Source organism: Haliotis rubra, unplaced genomic scaffold (assembly GCF_003918875.1).
Source record: "Haliotis rubra isolate DU_JTF1 unplaced genomic scaffold, ASM391887v1 Scf103, whole genome shotgun sequence".
NCBI classification, from domain to species: Eukaryota; Metazoa; Mollusca; class Gastropoda; order Lepetellida; family Haliotidae; genus Haliotis; species Haliotis rubra.
In genome coordinates, this window is record NW_025764926.1 from 899,323 (window position 1) to 926,787 (window position 27,465).

The window sequence follows — 27,465 nt, forward strand, 5'->3', positions numbered from 1 at the left end:
AATGTAACAAGTAAGATGATTGGTCTGTCAAAGATATTAAACCAATCGATGGCGCTTTTACAAATACCAACTAGGGAGTACAGGAAGTGCGAACAAGATTAACAACAAGAAGATGGTACAAGACCTTCATATTACTCGTACGACATGTTTATTATTTATCTCCATATAAGAAATAATGTTATTATGCATAAATATCCATCTTACTTTTAACTACAACTTTGACAAGTTAAGAGTGATTCTTTCAGGCCCGACACCGCCGAGTGCTTCCCTCATGATAGACTTTATCATAGAGTTCCACGTTTTGCATGCTTCAGCAAAGATAACCTCTCACTCTGACTTATGTATCGAGTAATGTTGTCGCTGCTCTGTGGCCGAGAGAGCGTTCTCAGTATTCAGTCTAAATAATGTGTGCTGACCACACACTGAGCTTGAGATGTGACCAGCGTGCAGAGCCCTGCATTGTCAAGCGTGGTATTGGACATGGGGTAGATGGACAAATAGCATTTGACCCACTCCATAAATATATCGTGTGTACCGGTTTATACCCATAATTATGACATCTTTATGCTCAAGATGTATGTATGCAGAATAACTTGTAGGTTTGCCCTGTTGGTGTTATATCCAAACAGCAGCAGATTGAGTCAAGTATACATTATGAGATTGTGTTACAGCTTATTCAGTATTTGACATTGAACAGCTGCCATAACATTACTGTTTCTAAGTAAAACAAATATGTGTGTGTATATTGACAAAATCAATCAACAAAATTTACATTGATACATCTCTATGCATTATTCCTCTTACAGTTATTCAGGAAGGGCTGTTTGTTATGTCATTTTCGTTTTAAGTAGAATTTCATTGATCACCTGTAACAAAGTATTCCTCATAGTTTACCATATTTTCTACAAAAAAATAATACAATTAGAAACAAAGTAACTGATCATTATAATCATTCAATCTCTATCACCTTGATTCTTTATGCAAACAGTAGTTGGTAAGATGAATGCAAGATATATGATATATGATAACATTCAATGTATCATCGCTGAACCATAACTTGTAGTCAATTTTCCAGATTTTGCATGTTTATGAAAATAATTCAGATAATTATTCCTTCATTCACAAATCAATTAAGAAAATGTTCGTGGATGTATAAATCATGAGAGAAATGAATGTCATACCTTGGTTGCTAGGCATTATGAGACAGTAATAGAATTAAGCAAGGTATGATGCATCAAAGATAAATATACACAGGAATATACGTCTTTGGATGCATAAACATGACAACTGAATGTGCTGACTTCAAATGAAATATTTACGTGTACTTTGATAATATTGCTTTCAAGGAAGCTGTGACTTTATTGACTGATGCATATAGTAATAGGAATATAGATGCATCCATAGTCATGACAACAGGGAATTTTCTTATTATGTTTAGAGAACTGTATGTCACAAATAAATGAAAAAATTATGTAAGTCTGATCTTTAATATGCAATGGATTATGGATAATAATTATAAGAGTAGTAGTAATAGTTGTAAGTACTGACTAAAGAGAGGTTTGAAGGGTCAAATACCTGGCCTGTGTTTAACAAAACAATTGTGCTCTATGGTTGTTGTAAGTATATGTTAATGTATGTACGGGTATGCTGCTTCAATAGCTTTGTGAAGCAGGACCCGGGGTATTGTACTTCAGAATTTGGAGTTACGTTAGTGCAATCATGGTTTGCATGGCCTTGCCACAATTACTTACAGCTGATGATATTTGTAATATGGTGTGATATAGCTGTATAAATATTGCATGATATAGCTGCAATATGGTGTGATATGGATGTAATATTGCATATCACTTTAATATGGTGTGATATAGCTGTATAAATATTGCATGATATTGCTGGAATATGGTGTGATATGGATGTAATATTGCATATCGCTTTAATATGGTGTGATATAGATGTAATATTACATGATATCACTGGAATATGGTGTAATATAGCTTGAATAATGCATGATATTGCTGGAATATGGTGTGATATAGATGTAATATTGCATGATATCGCTGGAATATGGTGTGATGTACTATAATCATAGTTATTTTCGCATGGGATTAATTTTCGCGCTTTTAGCGCAAAAAGATTGTGTGCCAATAATCATACCAAGCGAAATATTCATGGTGAAGTCATGACAAATACTCAAGTAGGAACAACATGCAATTTGTTTATTCTCTCAGATAACAACATCAAAGCAGTTATTCCCGGTCCATGTTTACAAATTACGTGATCAAACAATGTCAAGAAGTCCACAGATGTTCGCCTACCGGTAATTCCTCAACACAATGTACTTATTTCACAGCAATCACTTACATACTGCGTCTACTCACGTCTCGAAATGAAGTGTAGTTGACAGTAAATGGATACGCATACATATTTTGTTTCGCCAAAAGTCATAATTAGTGTAGCTGGACGATCACATGTTGACAACAAACGACTTTCGTAGTGGAAATAGCGAGATCGTGCGAAACCTCATCGGTGACAGTTTAAATAGTTCCATGCATAAAAACTATCCGGCAATACACCAAAAGACTGTCGCATAACCTTAGTTATGATTATAAATATTTTACATTTATAGAGCACAACCTGCAATGAAAATGACACAAAACTAGACTATATTTCTCTTTAAAAAACAACAGTTTGAGATACTATCTTTTTAAGATCACTGCATCAGAATTCATCTCGGAATATTATCGGGTACGTTTTAAATAAATCACCGGTAGGGGAACGTGTGCACTGCACAGCTGACTGCTGTTTCCGGCGCTGTATACGAGACAATTACACACAGTAATCTTAATACCTGCATATAGGACAATGCCTAACAAAAAACAAACTAGAACTGAATAGGTAAATAATCTTTTCTAGCGATGTTTTATTGCAAATTTGACGTCTTTGGTCTTCTCTTGTATGTTCGTTCACGCGAAGCGATATAAGCCACAATCACAATGTTGACACAAGTATAATCCCGCCTCTCTCTGATTGTTTTAGTAAACACAATTCAATTATGGCGGCTAGCTTTGATCATTGCATGTCTATCGGTTGTGAAAACGTTGTGATGGATACCATCACTCAGGTGTTTGAAATGCGCGAAAAAACAACTGCGCAAACAGGCCTTTTGTGAACTTTCCGCGAAAATTGCACCCCGTGAAAATATATACGATTACATTAGTTGTAATATTGCATGATATCACTGGAATATGGTGTGATATAGCTTGAATAATGCATGATATCGCTGGAATATGGTGTAATATACTAGCTTAAATATTGCATATAACTGGAATATTGTGGTATGTAGTTGTAATATTGTGTGATATAGCTGGAATATTGTCTGATATAGCTGGAATATGGTGTGATATAGCTGGAATATTGCATGATATGCTGTAACGTTGCATTATATGGGTTGTATATGATGTGATATAGTTAGTTTATTACCCTTAAGATATATTTGTCGAATTCTGATTGGTCAATAGCCAAAGCATATGAAACCATGTAGGTGAATTTGCCAGGGTGTACGAGCCGTACACTCCGTCAAATCTGTCACGTGATAGTCTACAAAGGTTGTACAAATGACCTTGACCTCAGATGGAATGTGGCTGCCAAACAGCTGATTGCTTCCAAATTTTAGAGTTGGCGTATTCAATTATGAGCATAAACCGAGTAATAAATTTGGTGTCACAATTTCTTATTTGTTTGTATCAATAAAAATATAAGAAATATAAAATGTTTCTGTATTTCACTTGTCGTTTAACAAAACCTCAAATTCGATAAATTTTATCATAAACTAAGCCATCCCAAGTTGTCTCCCTTTATGACCAATCAGGATAAATCATGGCGAAACATGTTGTGTCTCATACTGCCGAAGATTGAATGCTGCTTTTTAAAGATAAGTTAAATAAAGAGATCTTAAGGGTAATACACTCGTCACACAGTGTTTTGAAAGGGTTACGGAACTGTGGAAATAAGGAATTTACAAGGTCTTACAGTCCCGTACACCCTTTCAAAACACTGTGTAACTAATAATGTTGTGATAGGGCTTGAATATTGCAGAACGTGGAGTAAGACAATATTTTAGTGATCATAATCTAATTATAAAAAAACCGAACATAATCCCCAAATAGTTTTTTCAGTTTATATGAAATTATGTTCTGCCGCTAAATGTTTTGTTGATATAAGCAATTCTGTATTTGTGACATGTTTTACACTTGTTTTCAGGACTATTTACCAGCTTTTCAGTAGCTTTGCCATGTCTGCCTGATTAGACGATGGCCACCACATGCCATTCAGGATGGATGCCATGGGTGAGCATGATACACTGGTTCTAAAGGTTCTGACATTTTCTGTTTCTGGTGTAGCAGAATAGGTGGACAGATTGTACAGTTAAATATAACTGAGTGCTATGTAGTGGTGTTCCGATTAATTTAAATAATCGAAGATTGGTCACAGTGACCAAACGACCAAGCAATCGATCACATTTTCTCATAATCGAACATAAACGATTTTGAAACTACTGTTTTAGTCTTTGAAATACTTGACAATGGAACATATCTTAGAAGTTGTCAGGGCCTGAAAAAGCGTTTAATTCTTAGAAAACTCACTTCACTAACTGAAAAACCATGACTGAATATTTCTTGAAGACTCCGGGAAGTTTATGTTCAAGATATATTAGTCATCACTTTAAAGTAGCAAGTTGCATCATGTTATACATATCTGCAATAACAACCTGGATAGGAAAATCTGAAAAATGACGCTAACCAATTTTGTCGATGATCGTTCGTTCGTAATGAAGCAATCATCAATTGTGAGATTTCAACCAATTCCCAACACTAATGCTATGTGATATTCACCTAAGTGATATATGCTTGTTCAACATGTGGTAACTAGATCTCCAGCTGTTCATCCTATAATACAGGGGGCGGTAGGGTAGCCCAGTGGTTAAAGCGTTCGCTCATTTGCCAAAGGCCCTGGTTCAACTCCCCACATAGATATAATGTGTGAAGCTCATTTCTGGTGTCACCCTTTGATATTGCTGGAATATTGCTAAAAGGGGGCTTTAACCTACTGACTCACTCACTCCATTGATACAGATACGGTTAAAGAATGTTACCTAGGTTTTTATTGTATTAGGACATTCATTTTCATATTCATATCATAATCCTGATGATCCAATTAGAAATGTTAACGACCAAAAAATGAACAAATTTGAAACCATACAATATTTCTCTTATCACAAAACAAGACCAAGCTGTTATACTTCTGTGCAATATTTGCTTAGCAATTACACATTGATTAAAGTATACCCTGCGTCTGGTCTCTTCTATTTTTTGTCAATTGTAGTTAAAAAAGTATTATTTGCCTTTGTTACTTGTGATAGTTGGGTTGACAATCCAGACGAGGTGCACTCATCTTGTATTTCACAACTCTCATGTATTTTTGTGTGACTTGTGGTAAGGTGTGCTCCCATTGTTATCGAAATCCTGGGCGTGCCTCTGTGTGTGGTCCATGTTCATCTACTTACCACTTCAGAAACCATTATGGTGTAGAATTTTATGGTTCAAGGACAATCACTCATCAGAAATCTCAATGTGTTCTGTTTGATTTTGTGGGTCATGTCACAGATCACTTACAGAGTCCAGGTTAGCTGTATAAAACATTCACAAGTCAATCCATTACTGACAAATGCAAACTAATATTTGTCCACATACACCAAGTACTTGTAAAAACATTCCTCCTGTGTCCTTACATCTCTCTTTGAACACATTAATACTGTTTACCTTTTTACCATACTGCATTACTAGTCCCTGTTTTATCTGTACTTAGTCATGTTTTTTAGGGGTTTGATGTCATCAAACTGTGGGAACTTTAAGATTAAGTGCCCCTGTTACCTTTAACAGCACCATGTTATTAATTTATCCAACACTTTGATAAATTTATTGGACCAGGAAACTTGTCTGGTGTAATTAGTTTCCATGTCGACATGCATTGGGTGGAAGTTAAATCAAGTTAATCCAATTGAGCCGTGTCTTTTGATTATGAAACAAACTTTCAGCTAGTCATCCTTTTTTTTTTTTCAGAATATGTTTCCTCATCAAAGATGCCAGTTAGCCGATTTCACCCTTATCATGGACAAAACATAAGCCTATCTCAAGACAACATGGTGGCGTTTAGAGAAACAAGTTTTGCACATGCTTTGACTTTTAGTGAAAAGCCATTGAAACCAGGAGAAATATTTCTTGTTGAAATCGAGAAAAACGAACGAGGATGGAGTGGTCACCTACGAATAGGCCTAACTCAGTTTAACCCGTGTCAGCGATTTGAACTTCCTCAGTATGCACTGCCGGACTTGGCAAATATGGGTAAATCGTGGATTTTTGCCGTGACAAAGACACACAACCGAGTCTACACTGACAACCCTGACGACCCCAACTCTCAGCCTTATCAGTCTGTGTTGGGATGCTCAGAGGTGATACACACGCCCCTCGGCGCCATCAGTCGCAGCATGTTGCTGCCGCTGAACCGACTTCACCGAGGCATCGGTGGTGACTGTAATTGTGTAGCGGAGGACAAGTGTCGGAATAGTATACTGCCTACAGACGTGGGGAGCCGTATAGGAATCATGTACAAAGTTAAGGACAGTTCAGCTGATATGCACTTTATAATTAATGGCGAGGACCAGGGCCCATCTGCTCGTGGGATTCCTTTCCGGGATGGACCAATATACGCTGTAGTCGATGTGTATGGTACAACCAAACAAGTTAGAATTGTTCAGTTATATGGAGGTAAGTCACTTCCAGTGCTGTGTTTCAGATCTAACCGGTTTAATTTGTTGCTTTAGGCATTTGGGGTCAATATGTGAAAGGGAAGAAAGATCAATTGAAAAACCAGTATGTTGTCAGAATTGTTCACAACAAATTGATGATTTTAATCATGTTAGAAATATCATCTTTTCAATCAAATACAGGATTTGAATGTGTATTATGTGTATGTTAGATTTCCTGTACACTCATTATTGAAGTATGGTCAGGCCTAACTTTATTTTCGCTGTACACATGGTGTTCGGGAGAGTTCACTCAACGCAGCTCGTTCATTGTTTGTGGAATTTAAAACATTCATCAAAACGTGGTTTCTTCATGGAGTTAAATTTCCATAACACTGACTGCATGAGAACTGCATGCAGTCGACGAAACCTTCAAACAGAATGCAATGTGTTAGAGATCAGTCGGTTTTGTACGTTAAGAGAGTTAGACGTTAGATATTTTGGGTTAGTTTAGTAAAATTAGTCAAATTCTTAGACATGCATTGACGTTTATGAAGTCATTTGTTCATCAAAGATAATTTTTCTATAAGTGTTATGTTTAGTTTCTTGGTTTTCCATGTTAGCAAATAGATGTTCTCATGTTCAGGTGCTTGTTTATTTACCAAATGCTTCAACAAAAACCTTCGGAACACGTGGTACAGCAGTGGTGTAGAGATCTGGGAAATGAGGGAGTGAGTTTAGTTTTACGCCGCACTCAGCAATATTCCAGCTACATGATGGCGGTCTGTAAATAATCGAGTCTGGACCAGACAATCCAGTGATCAACAGCATGAGCATCGATCTGCACAGATGGGAACCGATGACACGTGTCAACCAAGTCAGTGAGTCTGACCACCCAATCCCGTTAGTCGCCCCCTACGACAAGCATGGGTTACTGAAGATCAATATTCTAACCCAGACTTGACGGGTATCTGAGAAATGACTTGTGTGTTATGCTAAATAGCTATAAATATTCTTCATTATCATCATGGGGCAGTGGGGTAGCCTAGTATTTACGTATTTGCTCATCATGCCCAAGACCCAGGTTCGATTCCCCACATGGGTGCAATGTGAGAAACCCATTTCTGGTGTCCCCTGCAGTGGTACTGCTGGAATATTGCTAAAAACGGCATAAAACTAAACTCACTCATGAACCTTAATATATTTCCATTTTGTTTCAGTGACCTCCCTCCAGAATGCTTGTAGAGACCTTATTCTCCAGATGATCCGGAAAGAAGATGTCAGTCGATTGCCTTTACCGCGAAAAATAGTCCAGTTTCTGCGCTACGAGATATAAAAGCACATGTGGTGTTTGATGATTGTATAAGCAATACTATTTTCATCCAACCCAAGAGGTTACAGATGACCCAAGTGCTGTTGTTACTATGGTTACCATAATCATGTTATGTTATTGTATTGGTCCTGGTTGTTTGGCTGTTGCAATATGTTGTTTTACCTTAAGCAAGACTGAGAATATCTGATATATTGTGGCTGAATGAATGACTTCATGTGTCCTGTCTCTCGTCATTAAGTGTGTTCAAGGCCTGTCCAATAGGTTCAGTTAAATTATTCTATGAATGAGAGATGTAACGATACGGCGAGGCAGCGATACAAGATACATATCCCCATAATATGGGTGCGATACGATTTGTATCCAAATACATTACTTTTCTTTCCCGAAGTTACTTTTTTCTTCCTTTTTGCAGGTTTTACACCTCCTTGAATCATTTCTTTTCAAATTACCGACAGCAAAGATGTATATTGTCGGGGAGAAACATATAAGCTTAGAGACACTGTGCAGATTCTACTATTCATAGCCAACCAGGAGATACTAGAGAATCTGCACTGATTTGTAAACTGATTTTTCTCATGTTTGTGTATCAATACAACTGGTAATGAATTGTATGTTTTGTGATACTGGAGTGGTAAATCGATGTATTGTATCGAGAGCCTTGTGTTGCGATACAGTACTGTATTCACGTATCATAACACCACTACTGAGAACTACTAGGAGGTTAAATAATTTCCTTCTAGTCACAAAATAAGATAATAAAGAATTGATAAGGGGCAATGAATAACAAATATGATTAGAACCATTTCTGACATGTAAATGAGAACTTAGTTGAAAGATGTTTTTAGTTGTTATGAATGGTTCGAGCATTTGGGTACTTGCATTTTTTGGACTTATAAGAACAACAGATCAGACCTATGGTGAAGACTGTGTCAAACAGGCTATCTAACTGATTTCATGGAGTGTTTTTCTAATTTATGAACATAAGCAGGTCATTGACCTATGCTGATTTTCTTGAGAGAGATAGAAACTGTTAATGTCACTTCACATATTTGGGTTAAATTTTCGTTATGAGTCACAGACTTGTTCAGTCAGATTTTCTTGAATTTTTTTGTATGATCGACCTATTTTACTCTTTTAGTGTCTATCTGAAGATGTCATATGTCGAACAAAAGGAAAGTTGGTCACACAACCATCAAACATGGTTGATAACTTACCCAAAAACTCAAAAAACCCACTTTCCTTAACTTTGTAATATCACCTGTACAAAAAGGGCACTAACTTATACCATGTTTAAGTTATTTATGATGTATGGATTAAGATTATTATAAGAAACTGCTTATATTTTATTATTTTGTCAGGTTTTGTAAACTCTCGATGACTCCGGATGGATAGTGTTTGTTTATTACAGTTGCAGAATACTTTACGAGATAGAATAATTACGATAGTAATAGTACCATTTGAGGGGATCATCTGGATTTTTGGAATGTTTTATAATTTACATTAATCCCTAGATCCCAAATTCAGTCCAGACCAGCTGGAATTTTACAATCAATGTTTTCTAGGATGACAATCGCTGTTCAGACAACTACTGCTGAAAACTGAAAAGGTTCTATCATAGAATGCATCCATCTTGACATGAATCTTGATAGGTTGTTTGGTACTATAGTATTTATTTTAGTGCAGTAGGGTACTTTTAGACATCTTGTAATGGCGGAACTCTGTCCACCAAAGAACCAGGACCCTAGGTGGTGAATGTTGAAGAATTTCCATGAAATATCTGTGCACTGTCCCTCTCCAAGTTGAAAGTGTCAATGGTGTCACAAGTGAAAGGTTGTAATTGAAAAATTACAAATGCATATAAATATCTAGCTGTGTTTGTTGTGTGTTCAACCACAGAAAATCGTACCTGTACACACTACCTCCCCATCCCATGCCCATGCTGTTGATCACTTGATTGTCTGGTCCAGACACAATTATTTACAGACCGCTGCCATATAGCTGGAATATTGCTGAGTGTGGCGTAAAACTAAACTCGTTCACCTCCCCATCCCACACACCCTCAAAATGACCTATGTCATATTTTTATTTGTGCACAGCTATGATTTTCTGTGATTCACCTTGCACTGCAATGGCAGATCTAGTCCACACCTTCACATGAATCTTGAGTAAATGGAGTAAATATGTTGTGGATGGAATGTTTTCCAGGTCAGTGTTAGATTCTATACCAAACGACTTTAAAAGAAGGATATCGACAAAGTCCTACTGTGTCCATATTAAACAGTTGCATGGGTCTAGCCCTTTAGACCTAGCAAAGCCTGGACAAGTACAACCAATCACACTCACATGCATACACATCACTATGTGAATATTCCATTAAGTTACATTTCATCTCACCTACAGACAAATCTCAGATAATATGAATCCGCCATAAGAGTTACCCAGCTAAAACGGTTTTAACGAAATTTAAAAAAACCTTCGAAAACGTTTTAATAACAATTATACAATGTTGGTGTTGACAAGTTGTGATATTGTTTCTGGGTAACGTTTCCATAATGATTTGTATTAGCTGTGTATAAAATGACTTAATAATAATAATGTGGGTGTTTATATAGCATTACATCCAGGTACTAATACCCGCTCATGGTGCTACAATACCATAGAACAAAATAGTTAAAACTATATACAGCAAGAGAGACAACTAAACATGGAAAGTCTAATAATAGGCAAGTGGGTTTTTAGAGAAGATTTAAATGTGTACAGAGATTCAGCATTCTTGATGTTCTTATGTTTATGAATAGAGATATGAACAGAAATAATTTGATTTGGTAACCCAAGATCTACTCAGATCAGCTGTTACATGTTTTGTCAATTGTGCTGATAGAAATGCTGTTGAAGACAGACTGTAGAAATATGTGAGAGATATATGACTAAAATGACTGAACATTTTAACATTCCTCAGCCCAAAGGATGTCATACTATCAGGCATTCCCAGTCGTGCCAGTATTATAGAGAAGCATAAGTGTTGTCAACAGTTGTTTACTGTGAAAGAAGTGTAGTTTAATTTGATGGCCATTTTTAGCTTTGTTCAAAATGAAGCTATGGTGGGATTGAGTCAAGGGTTTTATTACAACAGAATTTCACTACATGGATAATCAAGGCTGATCTGAAAAGGACAATATGGCATGGGGGTCAGATCAGCTTTCAATACAAACATCAATGTCGCAGTGGTAGAAGTTGCAGGAAATAGTGACAACTAACAACTTTAAGGCCAGATCTTCCTTTCTGCTATTCCTGATGACATTAGTTTCTTATGCAAAGAGCCTGGAAGCATATGTAAAGCTGTCTAAGTACATCGACGAATTACCTTTCCTCTGATCCTTTATGCAGGGGAGACAATTCTGAAGCAATCTCAGTTAGCCGTAATTACAACACAAACCAGTATGTATACTAGTTTGGGAACAAATAATAGACAACATATATGGTCTGACAGTTTATTTATTGTGAAGATAAGAAGATAACAGTTTTCTTCAATAACAATTGTAAAGTTGTATTTATGAATACAACTGGTACATTTATAGTACGTCAAACCCAATTCATTTCATGTCACTTTGTCGAAGTATATCGCAGCATGTAAGCTTAATGTGGCTGGATTGCCAGTGTTATGCAGGTGGTAAAGTGTACAAATACAACACACACAAGCACAGACATGATGCTGACAGACCAATCATGACATTGTAGATCTATTCTGGTAGATCCTGGCAACTAAGGGAGATAACCCCTGGAGCACCTTAGACAACTTGGCTCCCAGTACCCCTGCAAGTTGCCTCAAATATGTTGTGTTTCTGAATATAATGACTAGAGGCAGGCCATGCCAGCTTAACCTGTTTAAATGTTTACAATTACATGTGAATGTAAAATTAATATTTTACTGTTTGTCCAATGCTGTTAAGTTTGTGAGATTAAATATAGAAGTGATCATAATAGAAATATGATGATTTGGGGCAAGTGTTATGTTTAACACCACTTTAAACAGTATTTTAGTGTTTAATCCAGCATGAGGCACATCCAAGTGAAGGAGGTCACAGACATCTGAGCACGGGTATGGTGTTGAGGGCCAAGGAATATGGCTCTGTGAAGCACCATCCACCAATGCCTCCAGACAATTCACAGTGATCAGCTGCTTATTACATAGTGAAAGACACAGTGTCCAGCTTGTCCCTGTAGCATCCAGATGTCATCAACTGTCACCATCAAGCAGGAAGTCCTGGATGTCCTCTCTCATCCTCAGCCTGAAAACAAAAACGTTTTACCAAGCTCAAGAATTATCAGCTAAGATAAGATGACCATGGAATGCCCCCAAACATACACAGTCAAACACCAATGTGTAAAAATATAAGGGACCTATGTAAAGACTTTGAGTCATCCAAGGATCAACATAGGTGTAAAATGATGACTCAATTTGGATAATGCGGGCTGAGATTGTACTTTGAGGCAACTGTAAGGTCAACATATCAAAGTTCAACACCATGGTGTCTGACTGTAACAGTAAAACAATGAACTGTAATTCTGTTAAATGCCCTAAACTTTTCCCCTATGGCCTATGAAGAAAAAACCCTGATATCAATACAAGTCACCATAGAGAGGCCATCTTTGGTACCACATGCAGTCTCATCCCTTCAGTACCCGTGAAGATCTGGGTTAGAATATCTTCAGTAACCCATGCTTGTCGTAAGAGGTGACTAACGGGATCGGGTGGTCAGGCTCGCTGACTTGGTTGACACATGTCATCGGTTCCCAGTTACGCAGATTGATGCTCATGCTGTTGATTAATGGATTGTCTGGTCCAGACTCGATTATTTACAGACCGCCACCATAAAGCTGGAATATTGCTGAGTGCGGCATAAAACTAAACTCACTCACTCATCCCTTCAAAGTACATGTTCAGATCCCAGATGTGCCCAAAGTTTGTTTCTTGACTTGTCTGTAGCATATCTTTGCTAGTGTTAATCACCAAATGTCTCAAACCTGCACCAGCTCAGGCTTCCTCCTACGATATGACCACCTATGACATTACTGAAATACTGGCATTTAATGCAATTCACTCACAGTCACTCACTCTCACTCACTCACTCAAACAATTCATCCCTTCATACCTGTTGATCCTTGAAGTAGCTTCATGGATCACATGACTTGGTAACTGCGACACATCAGTCTGAAAAATATCACAGATGAGTTCATACCTCTATTCTTAGTGAGGGGTGGTGAGGTAGCCTAGTGGTTAAAGCGTTGGCTCGTCACGCCATAGACCCGGGTTCGAATCCCCACATGGGTACAATGTGTGAAGCCTATTTCTGGTGTCCCCCGCCGTGATATTGCAGGAATATTGCTAAAAGTTGCATAAAACTCACTCACTCACTATTCTTAATGGAAATGCATCATGATTTTTGGTCATATCAGGCAAATATCACTTACACTCTTACTATGGCTCAAAATGTAAAGACCTTACATAAATTCAGTGCATCACAAGTGCCATGATAGTAAACAAATATTTAATGTGTGTCTTCACTGTTATGACACAAGTGTCTAGACCGGCCTCCGTGGTGTAGTGGTTAGAGCGTCTGCCCGGAGAGCGGAAGGTCGCGGGTTCGATCCCTGACTGCGTCATACCAAAAGACGTTAAAATATGGTACTTGTTGGTCCCTGCCTGGCGCGCTCAGCATTAATGGGTACAGCAAGGACTGGTAGGCTCTGAGTCAGTATAATGTGTCTGAGTGGGGTATTCGTGCTTCACTGCGGCATGGTATCTCAGTGGGCTAGCACTATAAAACCAGCTTCAGTCTGGGCTAGTACAAGCAGCCGCACATACACATACACACGCATGCACATCGTCATATGAGCGAAATATTCTCAAGCACGACGTTAAACCCAATTTCACCTCACCTCACTTCACACAAGTGTCTGAACATCCTACAGATCTGATCATCTCACTTATGTTAATAGATACACTACCATGTCTTTTGCTGTCAGCCGGCATCCGTAACACAGGGCTTTGATCACATCAGTTCTCTGCAAACTGTAAAACAAAAGACACAGTAATCATGGAACAATAGTTACCACTGTCTATGATTCTAAGAATACTACATCTATTACAGCATTGCCACAAATCCTGTATTTGTGGCTGAAGTCACACTAAAACCAAATAAAACCTTGAGATTTTCAACAGGAGTCAACTACAGTCGAGCACCGTTGTCTCGATATTCAAGGGACCAAGAAAAAATTTGGAGTTATCCAAACTTCGAGAAATCTGACCAGGGCATATCATCACATATCACTATGAAAGAAAATGAAAAGTTTCGAAACTATAATCTGTTATCAGTAGTGTTTAGTCGTAACAGTGAGTACTTCCTAATTAATAATTTCTTAATTAATCCTAATTAAATAACAAACAGGTGACACCTTCAACTCAATTAGCCCTAATTAGTTTACACTACCGCATCGCTTTGATTCATGCCGCACCGTGTGTAAACGTGTGGAAATAACCTCAGTTCAGAGGGATACTTGTCCATGAAAGGTTGGTGAATATCGAGTTTCTCTGCAAATATCGAGTTAAAAGGGTAATTCTCTTTTCAGCAGTTTAGTGGCAACAATTTTCATTACATTAATTTATTGTTTGAAAATGGCCCTGTGGTCAGACATCAGATGTCATGATCTCAGTTTCAATTGTGCACTGCAGGCCTTGTGACAGCACTGACATGGCTATGTTCATTGTCCTTCTGACTTTAAGCAATGGAGGATTGGGGATGCTAATCTCTGGAAGCATGGAAAAATGTTAACAATAAATATGCAAGTCATCTCAAATAGGTTATATAAGAATATGTACCAATGATGAGAATCTGGTTCATAAATAAGGATTTGTTGAGTCGGTTCAACAAGTAATCTTCTTGCTATTTCTGTCCTAAGATGGTATTTAGAATGTTGATAGTCTATCAAGTGACCACCACAGTGGCAAGTGTGACTCTTCATTATGTGACTAGATAACAATGGTAGATTCACTGTACTCTTGTGTACTAAAACTAGTGATTGTTTGTTATTGCAGGGACAACTAATTGTGTATACAGTCGAGCACCGTTGTGTCGAACTCTGATAACTCAATGTCTCGGTTGTCTCGATGTACATCTCGGTCCCGGCAAAATCCTTCATAATTTATCATTATTCAAGCTCTTTTAACTCGATACGGATGTCTCGATATTTCGGATATCTCGATATAATTTCGTGGTCCCAACAAGCAAAATAGCATTTTGTGACCCCACTCTTGGCCAATGGCAGCAGATGACTCTGGTTTATATCAGCTAGGGTCTGCAGCTTGCATAGATTTGTACAAATATCATCATCATGTAGAAATATTTCAGTACTATCGAGAACAATGTCTGACGTTGGGCGAGTCTTCAGTTTCAATAAATGAGCAGTATGACAAATGTTTCACCTGTTGACCTTGGATGACTGACAGCTCCCATCACCTTCCCCACAACAGCCCGAGGTCATACTTCCTGGGTCACAGCCTCTCTTTGATAACATGTCTGAGAACTCCACTGCTCGCAAAGCTGATGCTTCACCCACATTTGTATCTAGAGGGGACTGGTGACGAGACAATGACAGGGTTAGCATCGAACACTCCAATGAGTCAAAGAAAATCTAAAAATGTCTTGGTACACAAATGAGTCCTTAATTTTAACTATTATTTTACAAAAGTGTAAAATGCTGGGGGGTTTTAAATCTAAAAATGATTCAGTTTGAAGTATTTTCAAAAAATGTGGGAGGTAGCTGGGAAACTGAAACATCTGTACTGCCAGTGTGGTAAGGACTGGTACAGCTGAGGACTCACCTGACACAGAACACAGAAGTCCTCTGTTCCGGTCCTCACAACACTGTCCAGCTTGCCTGCTGTCCTGAAACATACAAAGTGTTCATCCTTTATCACCAAATTGCCCATCTACCGAAGATAAATCAGAACCCCAGATTTGTGCTCACATATGATTATTTGTGTTGGTGGGTGATTGTTTTAGATGTTTATTAACTAAATGGTGTTTATCAACAGTTATCTCTCATGTACATTTACTGATTGGGCTGGGTCCCAAAAATAGGACAGGCTTTTGCCCATTTTTCCAATCTCTATAAAGTGCTGCATAACATGCCCTGTCTATAGGCATAACTCGAGAAATGCGAGAATTTTCCTGACACTGTTCACAATGTGTTACGTACACATACCATGTTATATTACTGACAGACCGCCGTCATATAGTTGGAATATTGCTGAGTGCAGCGTAAACCTCAACTCACTCACTCAATATTACTGACAGTGTGGATGTGTTACATATCTTGTAATATTACTGACAGTGTGGATGTGTTACATACCTTGTAATATTACTGACAGTGGAAGGGAACTCAGCCTGGAGCCCAGTCACAAAACACTCAGTCAGGTGGTCAATGCTGGACCCTCTTTGAGCCTTGAACAAATAGGCCAGGAGCATTAGACATGACATTGGAAAAAAATAGTAGAAAGCTGATTTTTTTCAGGAAAGCTTCAGAACATCATTGCCATGTACAAGTTACAAAGTTCTGCAAATTCTACCTTGTGGCATTTTCAAAATGGCCACCTATTTCAAGATGGCTGCCAAAATCATTAAAATGATTATGCAAACAGATATTTTGTAAATAATTATGCCATGTGATATATCAAATGAAAGCTCATCTCACAGGGATTCCAAATATATTGATATCATGCCTTGTGGCATTTTCAAAATGGCCGCCAATTTCAAAATGGCCACCATTGTCCTTAAAATAATCAAAATAATCTCACGAAAATATTTCTTTTTAATTAACCATACCTTGTGAGATATTAAAAGAAAGCCCTTCTCACAAAAAAGGAAGGCTTGCTAGAGAAGATTCAGCAGTGCAACAGAGGCCTGCTGATGCTGACTGCTTGATTGACTTGACAAAATACTTACTGTTCACCTGTCTTTGAATCGGGAGTTATGTTCTGCTAATATTCACATTTAATACGGGAGTAATGAGTGAAACATTTTTTTTACAATCTTTAAATTCTCAATAATTTCTGGTTGTACTGTACATGGCAATGATGTTTTAAAGCTTTCCTGAAAAATTCAGCTTTCTACTATTTTTTCCCAATGTTACCTGTTGTTTGTGTCTAATGCTCCTGGCCTAAAACATAAAGTGAGATGAAATGAGGAAAAAAATCATATCACTATAATTACTGCACATATATATCAGTGTGCTTGCACATGCTTGTGTGTTTGGCTACTTGTATAGGTCCCCAACTTCGAAGGGATATGCCACCTACGTACAATGTGGCACAGTGTGGTACTATTAGGTACAATTTGTTAAATCACAAGGAAAAAACTGAAACCTTTATAAAAATCCCCTTGGTAAGCAACACATCTCACATTCTAGACATTACTGCATAGAACACTTACACTTTTACAGAGTGATAGTACTTGCATGATTCAGTACTTTGGACATTTGTTAATCTGGAAATTTCGAGATTTCGTTAAATCAACATCCAGACACATTGAAGTTCCACTGTGTGATTGACGAAGAAAGTGACAATGATACAGTACGACTTTGACGTATCTTGACAAAACAATTTCCACGGATGAAATGACACCAAATGGGCATCAATGAGTTGAAGATGTAGAGGTGTCATTTTTTTGGAGTTACCTGTGTGGTGAGTGTGGGAACAAAGATGGGTTCCACCCGGTGTAGAGAGTTGTACATGGCAACCTCCTTAGACGTCACCTCCCTGGAAAATCACAGACACGGTTGCATCTTGTATTTATGAAATAGACAATAGAGGAAACCAATAAATCACTGCAGCCAGATTACACCAGTCTCGCAGCCCTGAAAGGTTTATTCTCTCTGCAGTGTTTTACAGATGGCAGTGAGATTTTTCTTATCAACATATTGTCTGCAACAAGAGAGTGTGAGGATAGTTGTAGCACTATCCCAGCAATATCACAGAAGGGAACACCAAAAATGGGCTTCACATGTTGTAGGTGAAGTGAGGTGAAATTGGGTTTAACGTCACGCTGGAGAATATTTCCTCATATGACGACGTGCATGCGTGTGTATGTGTGGCTGCTTGAACTAGCCCAGAGTGAAGCTGGTTTTATAGTGCTAGCCCACTGAGATACCATGCCGCAGTGAAGCACGAATACCCCACTCAGACACATTATACTGACTCCAAGCCGACCAGTCCTTGTTGTACCCATTAATGCTGAGCGCCAGGCAGGGACCAACAAGTACCATATTTTAATGTCTTTTGGTATGACGCAGTCAGGGATCGAACACACGACCTTCCGCTCTCCGGGTGAACGCTCTAACCACTACACCACGGAGGCAGTCCTCACATGTTGTAGCCATATGGGTCTTTGGTGTGATGAATGAACACATAACCACTACAATACGTTTGACTTCATTTGAGACCGATGAATTGCTCGCTAACACAAAATCTAATAAATGCAACATGATCAAACTTTGCACAGTCACATGAAATCGACAGACCAACTCTGATGATTTGTCTCATAATTTTGGACACCCGAATAAAAAAGTTGTTTAACAAATGATCATCATCTTTGGTGTGAAACACATATCCACTAGGCTACGCCAAAACCCTGCAACAGGAAGATGTTGTGAAACTCACCTTATCGGTCTGACAAACATGATATCACCATGGCGTTCATCTGCAAAACACTGAAACACAGTACAAGTATTTGTTAACATTGTGTAACTACAATCTACTACTACTACTTCGACGACGACTACTACTACTACAAATGCTACTACTACTGCTACTGCTACTACTACTACTACTACTACTACTACTACTACTACATGTTTTGTTTGTTGTTTAACGCAAAAACTACTACTACTACTACTACTACTACTACTACTACTACTACTACTACTACTACTACTACTACTACTACTACTACTACTACTACCAGTGTATGAAATAAGGCCTGTCTGACCGCCCGAGACGGGCTTGATTTCTGACGGACGGTCTAAATTTGCAGCTAGCCAGACTGATGGTCTGGTATAAAATTTAGATGTTCCATACATCTAACTAAATTCACCATATTTGGTCTGGTTAGATCCATTTTGGGCTGGTAACATTTTTAAGTTACCAGCCCTGATGTCTTGCTGGATTTTTGGCTTATTTCATACACTGCTACTACTACTACTACTGCAAATACCATCACAACTACCAGAACTACCAGAAATGCTGTCATACAGCTGGAATATTGTAACAAACAAACTACCAGGAATTTATAACTTGTTTGGTGGAAACAAGGCACTGTACACCCTAACTGTCAACTAACCGTGTCAGCAGACACTTGTCCTCCCCGTCCTTGACCTATGTCAGACAGGATGCGGATTGCCAGACGGCTGGACGTGTCAGCTAGCATCACCTTGCTGTAACTATAGCAATGAGCTATGGCTGTTAATAGTTGGTTTCTGTAAGGAGAAAAGCAGGCCATATCTTACTACATCCACCCAATCACAACCAGATGTATTCACAGTGTTGCTGCAACCATAGTGGCTTCACATGAACAGATGAAAAGATCATCAGTGTTAATCTTGATGCCGGCACACATGCACAAAAAGCTTTGATACCTGAGTTTCTTGATGTAATCTTCCTTGGCTGTTGTTGATTTGATGTTTTTGAAGCTGTCTGCCAGTCTCTTATCATGCTTTGCGCTGTTGAAGTTCTCAAGACCCTCTCCACTGTCAAGGCACCAACACGGAGGATGACCTTGACCAGCCTTCTGCGCCCCACTTCCATCCGGCAAATCCAGAGCCTGAAACATGATCAGTACTGTTCACGATACCATCAGCTTTCAAAAGTGCTCTCATCTATAGTGACTTCATCATCACACTGTGACATCAGACACTTGCACTTTGTCCTGTCCAGACTTAATCACAGTGAAATGGCAGATCTTGTTCATTCATTTTCATGCCAAGACAAAAATCTCAATTCCACCTCAATCCTGGTTACAATAGATACATTGCAAAGCTGGGTTTTTATCAGAAATACACTCCTCTCTCATTCAAGTGTAAGTCAACAAGTGTAAAACTTTGTGATGACATAATTTAGGCTATGACTTCATATAGAAATTGTTAAAGACAGTCCAAAAATAAACACTTTATACCATGTTCCTCTTTGTACTTGTTCAGGTGAGCTAACAAACAGGGATACATACACCTACTGCTACAATACAAAGCCACATGAAGACCCACGCCGCTGCATGAAGACCTACACAGCTGCTACATTAAAAGGTTCATGATTACCCACACAGCTGCATGATAACAAGATCCAGACTGCTTCATAAAGACTCAGACCGCTGCGTCTGCATGAAGACCTACAATACTGCATTAAGACCCACAATGCTGCCCCACACTCCTGCATGAAGAAGTGCAATGCTGCATGAAGACCCAGACTGATGCATGAAGGCCCATACCATTGCATGAAGACCCATATCACTGCATGAAGACACACATCACTGCATGAAGACCCATATCACTGCAAGAAAATCCATATCACTGCATGAAGACCCATACAACTGCATGAAGACCCATATCACTGCATGAAGACACATATCACGGCATGAAGACCCATATCACTGCATGAAGACACATATCACTGACACATATCACTGCATGAATACCCACACCACTGCATGAAGACACATATCACTGCATGAAGGCCCATACCACTGCATGAAGACCCAGACTGATGCATGAAGGCCCATACCATTGCATGAAGACCCATATCACTGCATGAAGACCCATATCACTGCATGAAAATCCATATCACTGCATGAAGACCCATACAACTGCATGAAGACCCATACAACTGCATGAAGACCCATATCACTGCATGAAGACACATATCACGGCATGAAGACCCATATCACTGCATGAAGACACATATCACTGACACATATCACTGCATGAATACCCACACCACTGCATGAAGACACATATCACTGCATGAAGGCCCATACCACTGCATGAAGACCCAGACTGATGCATGAAGGCCCATACCATTGCATGAAGACCCATATCACTGCATGAAGACCCATATCACTGCATGAAAATCCATATCACTGCATGAAGACCCATACAACTGCATGAAGACCCATACAACTGCATGAAGACCCATATCACTGCATGAAGACACATATCACGGCATGAAGACCCATATCACTGCATGAAGACACATATCACTGACACATACCACTGCATGAATACCCACACCACTGCATGAAGACACATATCACTGCATGAAGATCCATACCACTGCCTGAAGATCCATACCACTGCATTAATACCCAGACTGCTGCATGAAGACCCACACCACTGCATGGAGATGCAGACTGCTGCATGAAAATCGATATCACTGCATGAAGACCCAGATGACTGCATGAAGACCCATACCACTGCATGAAGACCCATATCACTGCATGAAGATCCATACCACCGCATGAAGACCCATACCACTGCATTAAGACCCAGACTGCTGCATGAAGACCCACACCACTGCATGAAGATGCAAACTGCTGCATGAAGACCCACAATGCTGCATGAAGACCCATACTGTTGCACGAAGACCCATACTGACGCAGGTAGACCTATATTGCTGCACGAAGACCCAGATGACTGCATGAAGACCCACACCACTGCATGAAGACACAGACTGCTGCATGAGGACCCATACCACTGCATGAAGACCTTTAACACTGCATGAAGACCCAGACCGCTGCTTGAAGACCTAGGCTGCTGCATTGGGACCCATACCACTGCATTAAGACTTCCAAACTGCGTGCATGAAGACTCCACACCACTGCGCCGAAGATGCAAACTGCTGCATGAAGACTCACAATGCTGCATTTAAAGAATTCCATACTGCTGCATGAAGACCTTTAACACTGCATGAAGACCCAGACCGCTGCTTGAAGACCTAGGCTGCTGCATTGGGACCCATATCGCTGCATGAAGACTCATGATTTCCCACACAGCTGCATGATAACAAGATCCAGGCTGCTTCATAAAGACTCAGATCGCTGCGTCTGCATGAAGACCTACAATACTGCATTAAGACCTACAATGCTGCCCCACACTCCTGCATGAAGAAGTGCAATGCAGTGCATGAGGACCCAGACTGATGCATGAAGACCCACACCACTGCATGAAGACCCACACCACTGCATGAAGACCCATATCACTGCATGAGGACACATATCACTGCATGAAGACCCACATCACTGCATGAAGACCCATATCACTGCATGAAGACCCATATCACTGCATGAAGATCCATACCACTGCATGAAGACCCAGACTGCTGTATGAAGACCCACACCACTGCATGAAGATGCAGACTGCTGCATGAAGACCCACAATGCTGCATGAAGACCCAGATGATTGCATGAAGACCCATACTGATGCAGGTAGACCTATATTGCTGCACGAAGACCCAGATGACTGCATGAAGACCCACACCACTGCATGAAGACACAGACTGCTGCTTAAAAATCTAGACTGCTGCATTGGGACCCATATCGCTGCATGAAGACCTACATACCTGCTCCAGTGAGCTGATGTAGCATGGATACCCTGTGCTTCGTAAAACATCAAGTACTGCAGTATTTGTCTTCTCTCGCTGCTCAGATGGTAAATCAAGAACACCCATTTCTAAAACGAACAGTTCACAATTGTTAAATTATTATACTCATGGAACAGAAATAAAAAATTTATACAACATAAGTGTTTCAAGTGTCAGTATTGTGTATTTCAACCTTTTACAAAACTTTTGCCTTGCAACATAATCTTAACAGTTTTTTTCTGAAAACATAAATTCGAACCTTTCATGAAATCAAATTTTTGTCTTCAACTCATTGTTTTCATGATCAAAAGATGTAAAACTGGGATTTTACAATGACCCTACAAGTTGTCTTCCATGTTGGATAACTGTCCTAAGAATATCCAACAAGGTGTCTGTACACAATTACCCTAAACTATTTCCTAACTGAGTATCAACATTGCTTAAACCATGTGAGCAGCACTTACCGTCAATATGAACAAGACTGGGTTTGAATCTTAATCTCTTGTGTGCCCGTTGACTGAGACCCTTCAATAAACATAAAACAATGAAAAACTGACTATACCTCTGACATACATTTACCGGTCGCGTACCGATCCGTCAAATTCTGATTTCAGAGTAGTAAAATGCATTCGACGGATTTGCACTGTGATATTAGCTATGAATTAGTTAACAAAACATTGGATCATACACAAAAAAAAGACGCAAGGGGTGTTGGACGGTTTGACTCTCTATATTTTTGTACTTTTGTACAAAATTGAAATTGATGCATTAAATAAAATGCATTCATAAGTAGAAATATATAGTTCATGATGTCCAAACTTCTCGAGTAGTAATTGAGACTTGGTGCATAAACCTGGGAGTATAATAATGTAAGGTACACAAAGTCTCATGGTAGGGATTAAACTTAGGTCTCTCTAATCACAAATATCTTTCTTATAAAAATTGCTTAACACAAGGTAAGTTTTTCATTTTGATTGGCAAGTGGTCCTACAAACTTAACAAAAAAATGGGTGCTTTGTATAATATTCTGGTAGATACTTTTGTCTGCTCTCCTCAAACCTAGGACATACAAGGACATGGAACTCGTCTTCATCTGCGTTTCTACAGAACGGGCAGAGCGATGCATCAGGGTCAGGGTTTTTAGCCTGCCGGGAATTTTGTATACAGAAATTATGAGCACTACCTCTGAACTTCGAAAGTGCTCTACGGAGCTTATCTATATCCTGTGCAAGCCACGTCCATCCACAGCCATAACTAAATAGTAATTGCCTAACATATGATACCCAGTTCGCTGTCAGCAATCAGAAAGTCTTCACCAGAATCTGTTCTTGTTCATTAAAAAAACCATGTAGTCTAGTCCAATACAAGCCAACCCCTTAAATAATGAACTTAGACTCTCCCAGTGTGTTAACAGTCTGAAATTCGACCGATTAACACAGAACCACTCAAGCATGATTCAACGGATCGGCACTGCTTGCTGTTCAAAATTCGACGGATTAGGCCGTAATCACATTTACCAACTCACAGCAATAAGGAAACAGATAGACCACTGCTGAATACTGCAGTCAATAAATATATGTATCACAGACACATGGCAATTATTGAGTCTTGGCAACATAAATCAGTGGCCTATATCATGAACAGCATCAGGTGCTGTGTGTACTCATCGGACACCCCTTGTCAGTTCTTATGGCAGCACAGCATTCTTTCCTTGAGTAGAGTCTTAGTTACTCAACCCGGACACATGCCCCAGCTGTGAGTCCTACTTATGTGTCCTAGCTAATGACACAGCTGTGTGTTCTAGACACTTGACCCAGTTGTGTGTCCTAGATACTTGACCCAGTTGTGTGTCCTAGATACTTGACCCAATTGTGTGTCCTAGATACTTGACCCAGCTGTGTGTCCTAGATACTTGACCTGGCTGTGTGTCTTAAATACTTGACCCGACTGTGTGTCCTAGATACTTGGCCCAGCTGTGTGTCCTACATCCTTGACCCAAATGTGTGTGGTATATAATTGACATGGCTGTATGTCCTAGATACTTGACCCAACTGTGTGTCCTAAATACTTGGCCCGGCCATGTGTCCTAGATACTTGACACAGTTGTGTGTCCTAGATACTTGACCCAACTGTGTGTCCTAAATACTTGGCCCGGCTGTGTGTCCTAGATACTTGACACAGTTGTGTGTCCTAGATACTTGACCTTACTATGGAAATATGTAATTTGACAAGGAAAGGCAAAGGTTCCAACAGTTATGCATTTCCTACATAATCTTCATCATTTAAGCTGATAGCAGTGTAGTGTCATTAAAGATGATACAAGTTAATTCTAAAATAAAGTGGTTTTCTGCATCTGAGTTAGATACCAATTTTAACCAGAAGATTTTGATAGCTTACATTTATGAGGACAGGTGAACATAACTTCTATTTTCAAAACAGTAATTATAATATTAATCACTGACATGGAAAGTTTGTTATTTTTAAGTTGTAACTTCATACATCTCTATTCGTTGACAGTTTACTGATCTCACCTCCTGTACTAGATGTAGGAGGGCTGAAGAACATGGTCCACCAGAAAATGCAAGTAGAATCTCCTCCCCATCTCGGATGAGGTGAGACTTTCCAATAGTCGCCCGGAACTTGTGTACAACATATACTATGAAGCAATCCCTGAAAACAACATTTTTGTTAATGCTGATTTTTCTTTAATCATATACAGCAGAATACAACATCAGGAAACAAGGTATTAAACATGTTACAGCTACTTCAAAACTTGCCTTGCTCCTCATAGCTTTTTCCAAAACTACCTGGGAAGGGATGGAAGATATATTTTCTAATTATTAATTTCATTTCTGGATTACTTTTTTTATAAACATGGATGATGGAAAAAGTAAATTTAATTCTAATGTATCACATGAATTCCACAGCCACACCCAAATGACAATTGTATATTAAAATGTGTTTCATAGCAACAACTTAAATTTCATGGATAGGGGGGTTCGGGTTCATTGACTGTGCTGATTGAACACTTAGGCATGGATCAGTGGATCATTGTTCATATCAATCATTGGATTGTCTTGTCCATTTACAGAATATCACTGCATCATGTAGTTTAACAAGCCTGAAATGATACTTGATAATATGAATCAATACCAGTTAGTTCATCAGTCAGGACAATAAAGTTACACATGGCATACAGTTAGTCATCAACTGATAATCTATGAATCTAATAGAATCTAATAGAATGTCAGTGTTTACTTTGATAGCTGAGCAGGAACATCTCTTGTATATTAGATCTTACCTACATAGAGCATCATTCACCCTCGTGACAACCACTGGTTTAGCGACCTTACACTTCATGCAGACCCGGTCAACACTGTAAGCAAAGAATGGAGCCGTGCAATGTCAATACCACACACAATATAGTCAATAAAAACCATGACGAAATATATGTAGGGCTACTTTTATGCTAGCCGAGAGCCGCGATGCGGCTCTCGGCTACTTTCATGCAGAAAAATATTGACTCGTGCAATACGTTTGGAAAAAAATGTTAATCTGGACTCTTCACGGTTATCATACATGATCATATATTTAAATGTCACAACGTTTCTTCGGTATTGTTGATAATCGTAATGTTCGTCTGCTACTGAGCAAGAATATCAGAAATCATTCAGCAAGTTCATGACCACATGATCACGATACCTGACGGCTGATCTTGGAACAGGTGTGTCTCCATCGCCATCTTGCACGCTACACATCTTCCTTTCCCTTTTATGAAAATTTGACGTCAAAACAGAGGCAAAAGGCGTATATATAATGGACACATGGACTTCAGTTTACACGTGTTTGCATAACATCCGGTTTGGAGATATGCAAAAGACGAACTTCCTTTCATCGAAAACATGAACTGAAGCTTAAACGTAAAACGATTCAAAGTCTTTAGTGAATACACCTGCTGGAAATTGTCTCAATAGGACAAACATATCGATTGAGTGAACGCATATATATGCTTTTTAAGAAATCTGTTTGTGTATATAGCTTAACTCATGTACTAAAAAAGGAATATTAGGGAGCAACCATTTGATATCTGTGTTGAGATTTAGGCTCTGCCTATTGTGGCAACTGGATACAGGGAATAACAGCTACTAAGTGTGTGGTTTAAGTGCTGTGACTGTGTTATGTTTCCCCACACACATATGGTCTGCTCGACTCACTGTTCACTAATGCCTCCAGGGTCTAAACAGTATTAACTCTATATGTTGTAACTGTAGTATCTCCAGCTTTTTCGACAAGGGTGGCGTTTGAGTTGAAGATGAAATGTAAATATACAGTTATAAAATATAAGGTACAGATTATGCAGTGTATAAAATATAGCCCGTCCCACCGTCCTTGAGGGTCCTTTTTTGTGAAGGACGGTCTAATAAATAAGTAAGGCCGTCCTTTGGTCAGGTGAAATATTTGAAAATTTAAACTTAACTTGGTTTGAACTTCGTCTTAGCAATCATGCTCTTTCTCGTTTTCGTTTCAAAATTTCTTGATCTTTTTTTGTTTTAGTTTTGGGGACTGGCTGTGTTTGTTCAGGACTGGTCATTATTTTTGACAGCCAGTCCTTGGACAGGCCGTATTTCAAAACTATTTTATACACTG

At 39.0% G+C, this 27,465-nt stretch overlaps 2 protein-coding genes across 3 annotated transcripts; one reads left to right on the forward strand and one right to left on the reverse strand.

Moving 5' to 3' along the window:
* The first annotated feature begins 54 nt into the window (after positions 1-54).
* Positions 55-10,001, forward strand: LOC124272119 (neuralized-like protein 2). Its single transcript, XM_046707273.1, has 4 exons — positions 55-137; positions 4,261-4,346; positions 6,120-6,824; positions 8,023-10,001. The coding sequence occupies exons 2-4, from the start codon at positions 4,322-4,324 to the stop codon at positions 8,136-8,138; spliced, it is 846 nt and encodes a 281-aa protein (XP_046563229.1). The 5' UTR covers positions 55-137; positions 4,261-4,321; the 3' UTR covers positions 8,139-10,001.
* Positions 10,002-11,612: 1,611 nt separating this feature from the next.
* Positions 11,613-26,705, reverse strand: LOC124272103 (cytoplasmic tRNA 2-thiolation protein 2-A-like). 2 transcript variants are annotated; one of them, XM_046707259.1, is made up of 15 exons: positions 26,521-26,705; positions 26,120-26,194; positions 25,350-25,488; positions 23,283-23,343; positions 22,798-22,907; positions 19,827-20,011; positions 19,532-19,667; positions 18,853-18,902; positions 17,871-17,952; positions 16,548-16,639; positions 16,018-16,081; positions 15,619-15,770; positions 14,145-14,208; positions 13,289-13,347; positions 11,613-12,424 (listed from the first exon to the last, which is right to left on the reverse strand). In XM_046707259.1, exons 1-15 carry the CDS (start codon positions 26,574-26,576, stop codon positions 12,373-12,375), a joined length of 1,377 nt encoding a protein of 458 aa, XP_046563215.1. In that variant the 5' UTR covers positions 26,577-26,705; the 3' UTR covers positions 11,613-12,372. The 2 variants fall into 2 exon arrangements, with proteins under 2 accessions (XP_046563215.1, XP_046563221.1); XM_046707265.1 differs by having other exon boundaries at positions 26,124-26,194; positions 26,521-26,559.
* Between the last annotated feature and the right edge of the window lie 760 nt (positions 26,706-27,465).

Coding starts and splice junctions, on each gene's coding strand:
- LOC124272103 (XM_046707259.1), bottom strand. CDS start 26,576: ATGTGTAGCGTGCAAGATGGCGATGGAGACACACCTGTTCCAAGATCA. Junction 25,489..26,119: donor GTGAATGATGCTCTATGTAG/GTAAGATCTAAT, acceptor TGTTGTTTTCAG/GGATTGCTTCATAGTATATG. Junction 13,348..14,144: donor GGCTGACAGCAAAAGACATG/GTAGTGTATCTA, acceptor GATATTTTTCAG/ACTGATGTGTCGCAGTTACC.
- LOC124272119 (XM_046707273.1), top strand. CDS start 4,322: ATGCCATTCAGGATGGATGCCATGG. Junction 4,347..6,119: donor ATTCAGGATGGATGCCATGG/GTGAGCATGATA, acceptor TTTTTTTTTCAG/AATATGTTTCCTCATCAAAG. Junction 6,825..8,022: donor AATTGTTCAGTTATATGGAG/GTAAGTCACTTC, acceptor ATTTTGTTTCAG/TGACCTCCCTCCAGAATGCT.